Source organism: Chelmon rostratus, chromosome 9 (genome assembly GCF_017976325.1).
Source record: "Chelmon rostratus isolate fCheRos1 chromosome 9, fCheRos1.pri, whole genome shotgun sequence".
Taxonomy (NCBI): domain Eukaryota; kingdom Metazoa; phylum Chordata; class Actinopteri; order Chaetodontiformes; family Chaetodontidae; genus Chelmon; species Chelmon rostratus.
The window spans coordinates 26338452-26350643 of NC_055666.1; the positions used below are offsets into that span (position 1 = coordinate 26338452).

General features: G+C 43.2%; 1 protein-coding gene across 2 annotated transcripts in view; it reads left to right on the plus strand.

Moving 5' to 3' along the window:
• The window catches only part of fat2 (FAT atypical cadherin 2), a 103928-nt gene that overhangs the window by 23082 nt on the left and 68654 nt on the right, over positions 1–12192 (plus strand). For both annotated transcript variants that reach the window (XM_041943519.1, XM_041943521.1), the window contains exons 4-6: positions 4284–4342; positions 5451–5762; positions 6948–7158. In XM_041943519.1, the coding sequence (XP_041799453.1) occupies positions 4284–4342; positions 5451–5762; positions 6948–7158 (582 nt within the window). The remainder of the gene's footprint in view (positions 1–4283; positions 4343–5450; positions 5763–6947; positions 7159–12192) is intronic.

Sequence of the window (12192 nt, forward strand, 5' to 3'; positions counted from 1 at the left end):
ATTAACTACTTTATGTATAGCAGTTGCTTTATAACATTAGAAGCTTTATTTATTTATTTTGTCTTTTTATGAGCAAATAATTGAACAACTTTCATCCTAACAAGTTGATCAAATGTTTTTGAATATTAATAGATAGATAGATAGATAAACTTTATTTATCCCAAGATGGGAAATTGCAGTGCAGCAGCAGCATTACACACAGTGAAATAAGTGAAAATAAGACTATAAAGAACAAACTATACATAATAAAATATAAAAATAGCGAGCAGTAAAAAGATTATATACATAATAATAAAATAGCCAAATAGTGAACAGTAGTAAAGGTATTGCACAAAAAAGAATATCAAATGCAAAATGAATATCAAAATAAGAATATCTACAGCAAATGGCAGTGAAAATAAAGTGTACCGTGACTGTAAGAACAAACTATATATAATAAAATATCGAAATAGCAAGCAGTAAAAATTATATACATAATAATAAAATATCAAAAGCAAACAGTAGTGGTAAGAAGTATTTTATTATTATTATTAGATTTTTTTTTTTTTTTTTTTTTTTTAGCTGTTATTGTACAGTGTAATGGCTGTATAATGTACACTGTGTGATGGAGAGGGTGCTGATCATTGTCCATGATGGAGAACAGTTTATTCAGCGTCCTCCTCTCCACCACAGTCTGAAAAGACTCAAAGTAAACTGCAAAGTAAAAAGTAACTATAACTGTGAGTCATGCAGTTGAGCACAGAGGACACCATTTCCCTCTACAATGTATTCATGTAGACATTTCCATTCATTTACCTTTAAAGTACAGCACTTGAATACAGTTTACAGTACACAGTCAACAAGAGCAATGTGTTAGCCACAGTAACAAAAGGACAGTTAATTCACCAAAAAAATGCAGCAGCAGCACAAAAATACACGACACGTAAAGTCATGTGAGTCAATGTCGACTGCGTGTTGTACATAATGTGTTAGAGCTGCGAGCTTTTCAAGGAGAGCCCAGACGTTTCTAAGGTTGTTATTAAGAAGGAAGCAATTACAAAATAATTTTTTTTTTTGGTTCAAGAGATAAAGGAAGTACCTGAACAGCCTACAGAAAATAAAACGCTGGAAGGTGCATTTCCTGGTGGGGTGAACGCCGTCTGTGAAAGCTGAAATAAAAGTGTGCACTCGAGGCTGTGGGCTCGTATCTTTCCTGGCTGTTACTCAGACTTTTATCCAAAACTTTGTCGTTCTCCTTTTCTGTCTTTTTTGTGTGTCTTTGAGTCGAGCAGTGAGAATGAACAGTGGAGGGAAAAATTTGCATTGTTAGGGGTTCTTCTCACACCTTTGCACACCTGGCCTTCAACCTAACAGACCTCAGCCTGCTGAAACAATGGCCCATGTGCCGCCGTTAAAGTGAGACACGGAGCAGTTGAAAGTCACGGAGCATGTTGCTGTCTGTCAGCGGCTGACATTTTAATGTTCCCGTTGACAGATTCATTCCTTTGTAATTGAGTTTTCTTAACTTCTTGCCAGATCTCTCACAATAAACCCCTCGCCCAGACGTCTTCACATATTCCATTCTTAATACGCCCCCACCTACACAGTCGCAGCTTCTACAAACCTGCAATCCTTCAACCTAAGTGTTATGCTCCAACAGAACTCGTTCATACGACATGTTGGAAAGCAGAAGTGCCGATAGCATACGGGGGTAACAGAGCAAGTGTTCAGACGTCTCTCTGGAAGGCGTTCATAGTGTTGCACTCGCTTGTTCACATGAAAAGTGGCAGAAATATTTGTGTCAAGAATGAAAAGATAGAGAAGTTCAAACGCTGGCATCTTTGGCTCCGTGAATATCTGAATATCTGTTTGTTGTGATGATCAGAAAGGTGTCGGAGGTGCTTTCTGAAGCTATTCGCCTCACACCCGTTTTACACAGCGATCAGCCAGATTTTCTGTCCAGCTGTTTTCTTCACATAACTGCTTCTGTCAGTTTCCATGTGACCATCGGAGCGCGACACCGTGAACGCCTTTGTTGAGAGACTGTGTGAAAATATGCGCCGTTGTCCACATTTGTACGATCCATCGCATCTCACCGTGTTCAAGAGCGGCCTTTCAGAACAGCTGTTAACACCTTTGTCTTCAGACGTGGTCAGACAGCACTGCGTACGGATGATTATTATCAATATCGGTCTTAAATCCGCCTCAGGTATGAATGCAGCGAATGAATGAATGAAAGCGAGTGGATCGATGCGCTGTTACACAGTTGAACTGTTTTACCAGTTGATAATTGAACAGTACAAATACGAACAATAAAACATTTGGAGATTAATGCACGCAGAAAGTAACAATGATAAGAGTGAATTAATATGTTCAGTAAATACATGAAACACGGTAAAAAAAAAAATAAGTCAATGAATTATAATTAAAACAAGAATGCAATAAAACCTTAACATCAATTAATCAAAAAGCATACTAAAGAGGTGTTTGATGATCTGATCTTCTGATCAACCCTTTAAAAACGTTCCATATTTTGTCTCCTTACTAAAAGCTAAATTAAACAGCTTCATTTCAATCATCTTTATGAGCGTAGAAAGTAGATTTGACGTGTGAGGGTGCAGAAGTGTACACACAAAATAATAAACATGGGGTTTCCCCTGGTCTTTGCTTTGGTCTCTCTCTTATCCACCTGACCCCAGTTATTATGCTGCCAGCAGCATTAGCAGCCCTCCCCTGCCAGTGTGTCTCTGATGTCCCTATTAGAGCTAATAGCTGCCCTAAAACACTTAATTTATTTGGATTAGATGAGACGAGGTCAAAAGCCCAGCTGGGAAACTGACTCACAGTTGTAGAAAACAGCGGTAGGATGGAGTAAAGTTGAACAAAATACATCATATCTTAATTAAAGAATATGATAAATGGATATATATTGATGAGACATCACAAAAATCACAAACTCATAGTAGAGGTCCTTGATGAAAACAGTTTTTTGATTGTGTGTCCCCGGCAGGTCTGAAGTGAGGAAACAGTTGATGTTGCTTCAGACAAACAGACTCCCAGCAAACAGCCGAGCAGCAGCCAAATATGTCTGAACATATGTCCGAATAACCTGTTGAGCCGCATAGTTTATAACTACAGACACGCTGTTAGATACAGACAGAAAGGCTGATTCACCAAACTGTCTGACGACGTGCGCCTGTCTCTGATTGGCTGCTCGGCCTGATGAATCAGCCACCTAACATCAGATTAATTTAACCCAGTTTTTATCCTCAGACTTGCAGCAGTTTCCTATCACCAAGCTAATACTCGGGTTATTTAATAAGCTTCAAATGAGGCTTAATGTTCACACAGTTTCTCTTGACTGTGAAATTCTCCAGCACCGTCGCCTGTGTGCAGTAGATGCTGTTAGCCACATTAGCTGCGGAGCATGCTAATGCCAAATTCAACAGGCTAACGAGCCAAACAGACAGAAAACTAACATAAAAATGGCAAAGCTTAGAAGTTTGAAGTCACTATTGATCCATCCTTCAGTTTTGAAGCGCCCCTGCTTTGTATTGGCCCTTAAAGCAGTTTGAAGTCGGCGTTACAGTGATGAGCGCCTGCGTAGCCCGCTACCTGCATCTCACCAAAGTCACAGTAAAGCACATTATTTTAAATATGCTAAAACCTTTATCACAGTCTGTCTGTCTGTCTGTCTGTCTGTTTGTCTGTCTCTATAAAGTTTGGACACTGTGTACAGTGCGTGTTCCTCAGCCCCTGCAGTGACATCACCACCCTCAGTGCTTTTGTGAAGCAAATATTGATGATGAGAATTTGAGTAAATATATCCTGATAACATAAATCTGGATATGTTTGGCAGCAGAAAACTGGTGTACTTGAACACCGACACACACACACACACACACACACACACACACACACACACACTCAAACTGTATCCTCAGGAGCTTATACTTTACCAAACACACACACACACACACACACACACACACACACACACAGATGTACTGCAGCAACAACAACAGCAGAAACAACATCCATAAACCAGAATGTGTTTGCTTAGGTGCAATCAGCACTGTTACTGCTCTGAGTGACACACACACACACACACACACACACCTACAATAACAGAAGCAGTAGCACTCCTAACAGTTTGTGTTTGTTTGTTTGTTTAGGTGTAATTAGCTTTCTCACTTCCCAAGACTGAGACACACTAACAGAATTGATTCTTTCTGTGTGTGTGTGTGTGTGTGCGCGTGTGTCTGTGTCTGTGTGTGTGCGTGTTTGTGTGTGTGTGTGTACAGGTGTTATCAGCACTCTCTCAGCCTTGGATCGGGAGGATAAACCAGAACACAGTGTCGAGGTGAGACTCTTAAAAAACAACATTTTCACTTCCCTTCGTGTTGATGCAGAAACAGGGAGAAACAAATCCGCCTGTTTTGTGGTGCATCAGAGGTTCACAGTATCAATAAATCCATAACAGTGTATGTTCTACAGGCTGTTAGTGTTATACACGCTGGTTTTTTATAGCCCCTCTACTTCAACAACATCAGCGTGTGTTGAAACTGGTCTCGTGCAGGCTCTTAAAGGGAGCCCACACTGATGTCTTTTAATTTGCTTGTTTTATCCAGCCAGCAGTCCAAAAGTGAAGATTTCCAATTCACTGCCACGTATGATGAAGAAAAGCAACAAACCATCTGGCTGGAACCAGAGAAAGTTTGATATTTTGAATTGAAATTGACTGAAACGTTTCTTAAAATTGTTGCTGATACCCAACACTTCACCCCCCGTATGGATTTCCATTCACCTCCACTGTTTGGGGTGAGGGACTCTTAACATTCACATGTCAGCAAGTTAAACTTCTTGTCTGTCTTTTTTTATCTGGGTGAATGAACCCTTTCTCTTGCATTGTAGTTCTCTGTGCAGGAACAGGAGTCTTTTTCCTCCACGGGCACAATTTCTGCTAAATCACAAAACGTTCACGACGCTCGATGAAATGCTTTACGGCCAACAAAGCAGAGCAAAGTTTGTCCATTAACGTCACTGAAAATCACGAAGGAAAGAACAGCCCGTAAATTTAAAGAGCTACATCTTCCCTTTTCATGTATTTATGTGGTCGTTGATATGTCATAATTCAGCCTCGACGATAAGCAGTCGTTCAAATGCAAAATCAGTTTTGACGCCATCCGCCCGAATTTATTGCAGCCTTCTGCAGTTTGAGCTTGTGGCAGCAGACTCAACACAGAATCTCCATCTGCGAGTCGAATGTGTTAAACTTTTTCAGACAGGAGTTAATGCGGCAGGTTGAGGGGAAGTCTGAAAGAGTGTCTGATGAGAGTTGATTACTGTTCTCTCATCACCAAATTAAGTTGACGGTGAGATGAGAGGTGTTTTTTGTTACGTACAAGGTTTCATCTGGCTTTTAAAATCTGATTTTTATGACATTAAGCCTCCTTCTTCTAAATTCTCAGGTAATCGTGTCAGATAACGGATCTCCGGCTTTGCGTTCCACCGCCACCGTCGTGATCCGAGTTCTAGACGCCAACGACAACCGGCCGAAGTTCACAGACAAACTTTTCCACGTCAAGCTGCCTGAGCAGCGCCACCAGGAAGGTAAACAGGAAGTCTGCAGGATGGTCGCCCGCGACGACGACGAGGGCCCAAACGCCGTGGTGACCTACAAGCTCCAAGACAACAAGGATGAGCGCTTTGAGATCGACTCGGCGACGGGCGTGGTGACATCGCACGGCGATTTCTGGCCTGGAAACTACAGCATTCTCACGGTCGGTGTCCAGAACGCCATTCAGAGATGTTGTTGATGTGAAATGCCCACATGGGCCCCGTCTTTCAGCAACGGCGATAATAAGTTTGTATTTCAACAGACTCGAGGTAAACGAGTTGCGCTTCATTTGCGTCTCTCTGTAGAAGGTGTGGAGACTTTAAAGTCTTGACTGAACCCACCAGCTCTGCTGAAGAGGATAAATTACCCGTGCTTAATGCTCTGAAAGGCACTTGACTAGCACCTGCTGAGTGTCCCAGTCCTTGTCATCACTCTGCATTGTGGAAGCCAGAGAGGTTAATCAGCAGCAGAGAAGCTCTGCAGCATTTCAAAACATCAAAAAACTCATATTTTCCTCTTCCGCTGACATACAGAACGGCCATTAAGAGTTTGTTTCTCTTGATGTTAAGCAGCTTTACGGATTATTAAGCGATTAGGTCGGTGTTACTCCATTTTTTCTTATTGACAGTATATACTGTTAGATGCACATATTTATTAAAAATGTTCAAAAAAAGGCTCAAAGTTGGATTTAGAGCCACTTTGTGTCAGATTTTCAACTTTCTACCTGTGGTGGTCATGGCAACTGAAGCAGAATGTGCACCATGACCCCCCACTGGGAGACACAGAGGAAAATGACACTCTTGGCCTTAAAAAAAAAAACAAAATCATAAACACAAAATGAAAATGCAAAATGAATTTTGCAGATGTAATTTCCTGCACAAACAATTTGCTTTGAGGGGCTGTGTGTTGTGTTTTCTACACAGTTTTTTTTTATCACTGTTTTGTTTCCAGAACCAGCAACAGAAAACTCAGTTTCTGGACGTGTAGAAGAACATAAAATCTGGCTGAAAACCTCTTTAAACTGATTGTCGTCCTTTGAAACACTCGTACTTCTTGGTGTAAATCAGCTGAGAATCACGACGAAGAGCCTGATTATGCAGCCGTCTAATGTTACATTTACATTTTTACTCTCTAGCTCTGACCTCGCTGTTGTTTATGATGACAAAACCAATCAAATTAATTTAGATTTAACCTGGTGGGCGCCCCCCAACAAACATTTTTTAACTGTGAGGTAGGCAGAGCCAGACTGTGATCAGTCCCTTCAGATCTGCAGTTATTGTCATACACTTCTATTTTTAGTCAAAACCTCATTATAAAATGTTAATTTAATTTCTATGTTAATTTCCAGATTAAAGCTACAGACCAGGGCAGCCCGTCACGCTCGTCCACGGCGAGACTAGACATCGAGTGGATCGCCCGCCCGCCGCCCTCCGCCGAGCCAATCACGTTTGACGAGCCCCACTTCACCTTTGCCGTCATGGAAACGGAGCCCGTCACTCACATGGTGGGCATCATCATGACGGAGACGCATCTGAGGCAGAGGTGGTTCGATATCACAGGTGAGGGGAAATGACCGCGCTCGCCGCCCACACACACACACACACACACACTCCGCGGCCGCGGTCTGGTATTGAGCTGTGTATTGATCGGAAGCTGTTTGCTGGGCAGGTGAGGTCAGGAAAACAGAATGAACTTCCAGCTCTGATGAAAAGCAAGCATCGCACAGATGAGGGTAATGACCTCTAAAAAAGACAAACGATAGATATTAAGTATTTATATTTATTTCCACAATATACTGGATTTAATAAGGGAGGGCAGGAAACAGCAGCTGGAATCAGAGCTCGGCGATCATCGTGTGGCGACTGCTCACAGATCACAGAGAGTCTCTGCTCCTGTGCAACGTTAAACTCCTGCGGCCGAGGGAAAAAGCACAACACATTAGGAAATGATATCTGACATTCACCGTATTGCCACTTAAAGCGAAGTGCTGACTTGTGGAGCGCCGGCTCGCACGGAGAAAGCAAACAGGTTACGACCATCATCCATCCATATGAGCCTCCATATGAAGAGGAGACAGTTATTTTCTAAAGGTCAGCAAAGTCCTGCAGCGGTGAATGATGCTGGAGCGGCGCACGGCGGGGACAAACAATATGAGCGTGAAGTAAAGGAAGGAAATGAACTCTCTGCACTGTGAATTTCACCGTTTTCTGGGCTTGTTTTGTGATGAAGTGCTGTGATTTATTTCTTTGATCAACCTCATTTTTCTTCAATCGGTCTCCTAAACTTCAGTTAGAGCTTGTTTGGCTTTCAGCTGTTGGGCTGTGTTGTTTGAGGAGGTGCAGAAAGTGAGGAAGACTGCAGCAGAATGGGCGGCAGTGAGAGTTTCCAGGTGAGCAGAAGAGAGAGCAGCAGCCCTCTTCTTCTTGCTGCTGTGGATATATGTAGAAGGTCTCCATGCATGTCTTCCACTGGCTCGTCCCCTGAAAGCTCTCACTCACATGTTTGATGCTGATTTGATGTTTTCTGGTGAGACATCAGTGTTGGTTGAGAATGAGCCGAACAGCATGACGTGGATCCAGCTAACGTGACGGGCGCCATGTTGATGCTTATGTATGGAACGTCTCACTTCCTGTTTGTAATTGTGCTTTTTTCTGGTTAAATCTGCCCAGTCCTCCAGGCTACGTGCTGTCAGCTTCCTTCCAGTTCAATCCTTTCACCTCAGTGTTCGACACAACATGAAAGACTTCGCGTCTGGAGTCGAAACATCTCGGTGGTCTGGTAGTTGAAACACGTTTCTCTCGCCCAGCGTTGGCTTCTGTCTGGGCAGCTCTCATATCCTGCTGCTGAAGCCCGAAAACAAAAAAAAGGCATTAAAGAACAAACAAGGTTACTGACAGTGGCAGGAAATAAAAGTGCTGTGGAAAGTTCTGAAGGTGTACAAAAGGGCTTTGAAGTGATGGTGGAGCTGCATGTTTTCTGGTGTGAAAGGTGACAGAGGCGATTATTTACTCCGTAGAAAAAGACACTTTGTGCTCATTGAAAAAGAAAAATCACAGGCTGTTGGCTTTGGCTGACCTCGTTCACCTTGGATATACTCCTTCACTTACACACACACACACAGGAACACACACAGACAAAACTATGGACAGCAAACAATCATATACTGAGTTTCCTGAAGATTGTTTCACCCAATCTTTGTAATTATATTTATTTTTAAGTTCTGTTATGTTTCCCAAATTTCCCCAGCTGGGGATAAATAAAGTCTTATCTTATTTTATCTTATCTTATCTTTACAGTCATGGGTTCATTTTGCATCATACTTAATAACCAGCACAGTCCTTGACATTTGCTGTGTAGTAATTCAGCAGAAATATTACATTTTAGAGTTTAAATGAAGAGACGGAAGATAAACAAGTGCAAACAAAAGATAAATAATACAACCTTGCCACCACAGAAGCGAAAGTGTTCTGGAGTGATGGATGAACAGAGAGAAAAGGGGACGAGGGGAGGAAAAAAAAGGTCTTGGTGTCAGCGGTATCAGCAGGACGTTTTCTCTCTGTGAGGATAAATCAGCAGCGTTCCTCCTCTCATCACCTGCCAGATCCCCACAGGAGGGACGCCTGGCAATTCCTCCTCTTCCTGCTCTCCGCTACTCGTCCTCCTTTCTCCTTTTCCCTCCTCATTATGCGAAGGACCGTCACAGAGAGCTTTACGAAAAATAAAAAAGCGCGACAGCATTTTCCGTCGAAGGGGAAATCGGCCCCGTGAGTCCGGAGGTGTCGGTGTCTCGCTCCCTTTGAGAGCCTCCCAGGAAAACATGCGGGGGTTTGCCAGGCCGTTTCCTGCCAGGCGGGGCGGCGTGTGCAGAGAAAGGCCGAGGTTCCTCCTGTTCGGTTTGCCGTGCCAACGTCGATCCGTGCCAGACGCTCTCTGCGTCCCCGAGGGGACGTTCGGTCGTCTCAGAGCTGCTGACGTGAGTGTTTCGTCTTCCTCCGGTGATATTTTTTGGTCACGAAGCAGAGGAGTTCTGATCGTCCTGGATTCTCCGTGATTTCACACCACAGTCACTACACACCAGTCAAATATAAAAATATAGTTTTGGAAATTATTAAAGCATGAACATACGAGCTTTTGCCAAGAAGTAGTTGGCCACAAACGTTTCATTGTACTCTAATTTTGTTACATTTATCCACATTTAATTTTCCCAGCACTGATGACATCTGATGCTTTTGCTCAGTACCTTTCTATAGCATATTTTCTTTTCTCCAGGTGGGACTAGCTGTTTTGGAAATATGTTTCTTACCTTAACCAAACACTGATGACAGGTATTAATTTAGCTGTGTAAGAGAAACAGCTCAAGGGCCTAAATACTTCCGCTGTCATGAATTTGTAGCCTTTGAATGTGTTCAACAACGAACATGCACTTGACACAGTCAGCTCTGACAAACGTCCTGTAGTAGAAAATGACTCTGTTGCATCAGAGGAGATTTGCACAAAGTTGAAACTGCTCGGTTCCACCAGCTGCACTGCTTTTAATGAAAGGTAATGCCACAGTGGAATCAGAGAAAGTATTATGTGCAAAACTGCTTCTACATTAAACGCAAAAGCAGTCAGTAATAGTTAATAACTGCCCATTTATACCATCTATTAATGGTGGCTGCTTTAATTACTGCTAAATTTCTGTGTAAATCATTTTATAAATTTGAATTTTTAAATGTGAATCTAAAGCATTATTTAATATTATATGAAATTATCTGTTTTCCATTTCTTCAAAGTAATCACGAGCTACAGCTGTACAATGCATGTAGCACAGCATCAAGCTCATGATACGTCTAATAAGCTTAAAGTGCCAAATTTACAGTAAAATGTGTATTTGTGTACACTTGAGTAAATGTATTAAGTGTGCCGTTGCTCCGACAGCTCTGTGTTTAATCAATCAGAGCTGAAGTGTTTGCTGTTGTTTCGAGTGACTGTGCAGCGTTTTTCTCCCTGTGTGGTCTGTGAACATAACTCTGTAATTATCACTGATAGCTTGTCAACGGTCACATCAGCCTTCTTCTTTTCCAGTCCCATTTTTGATTCAGCCAGACGCGAGACTTCACCCTCGTTTTTTACTCTCATCCTGCTGTGATGACTACATGACTGGAGACTGTGTTTCAGTCCTCCGCCGCTCCTCCCCAGTCTGCCCTGCAGTCGCGTATCGCTGACCCTCATCTCGGCGTTGGCAGAGGAGGGAATGTTGTTGTGTTACAGAGATCCTCTCCCATGCAGATATGATCAGGTATTTATTGCCCCGCTTTACCTTCCACCTCTCCAGCAGCAGAGCCCAGATGCCTATCGAGCCTTGCGGGCCGTGAGATAACTCACCGAGACAAATGAAGACTTCCCTCGCTGTCAAAATAACTCGAAGGGCCTCTGAATCTGCACAAAAACAAGCTAGCTAAGTGGAGAGCTAAGTGGAAACACGAAATCAGCGACAGGATATCAAAGAGCAGGCGGGGGCCGCGTCTCTGCAGCGTGTGGATGGATGCAGCGTCCCTCCAGCTTCACTGGACTGTGCTGGAGCGGGTCCCAGCTGGGTGTGATGTGGTCGGGATGAGGGTCAGCACCTGCAGGTCGGAGGCCGTGGCTCTCTCCTGGTGGTGAGGTGTCTCTCCTGCGGGGGAGGGTTGAGTACCTGAGCTCAGGCTTCTCTGGGTCTGAGTCCGGCAGTGTTTCCTGATGAAGAACTCGACGCATCATGCCCCCGGAGTGCAATTTAACGGAATAGTTGATTTTGGGAAATTTGCATATTTGCTTTCTTTTGGAGAGTTAGATGAGAGGATCGATACCACTTTCATACATGTCTGCTAAATATTTAGCTGCAGCCGCTTAGCTTATCAAAAAGAATGGATGGAACAGGACTGTTCTCTTATCCGGTCACATGACAGTGATCACATGCTAGCTTTCAAACGTCCCGCTGGCCGAGGTCGAGATGTGAGTTGTTGCGGTGATGCGGGATGTCTGAGACTGCCAAGCGCAAGTTTGCTCTAACTTTCTGTAATTCAGAGGTTGTGTCCATTGACGCACTTTGGTAGAAGTTTTTGTGGCTGTACAGAGAGCGTGTCAAAGGAAAGAATCAATCGATCTTCATTTCTGACCCTCAGCTGTTGTCACAACCTTTGAGCAGTGACTCAAAGAATGCAGCTGCAGATCAAATCAGAGAAAATGATGCTGTCTCTGCAGGAATGTTGACCCAATCCTCTGTGCGCAGGGCGAGGACGACGTGCCGTCCTCTCCTGAGCGGAGCTGTTGAGGCAGGTGAGGCACCTGGAGGAGACCCCGAGGCAGCACAGGTTGAGAAATGAAACCATCTTGTGTTTGGAGCAATTACTGGAGGAAGCTGGACATCTGTTTCATGGTCATTTCAGCTTCCCCTCAACTTTCCCTGAAGGGAATGTCTGCGAAGTTTTACCCTTTGAGGCCCAAAAGAGCGACTCAACAGTGATATTCAACTCATTTTCAATTTTCAATTCAGAATAAACTGTATTTTAATCATTTCTATGGCGGGAAAAGGGTTGAGGATGTTTCAAACAAGCAAAGTTTATTTGTCT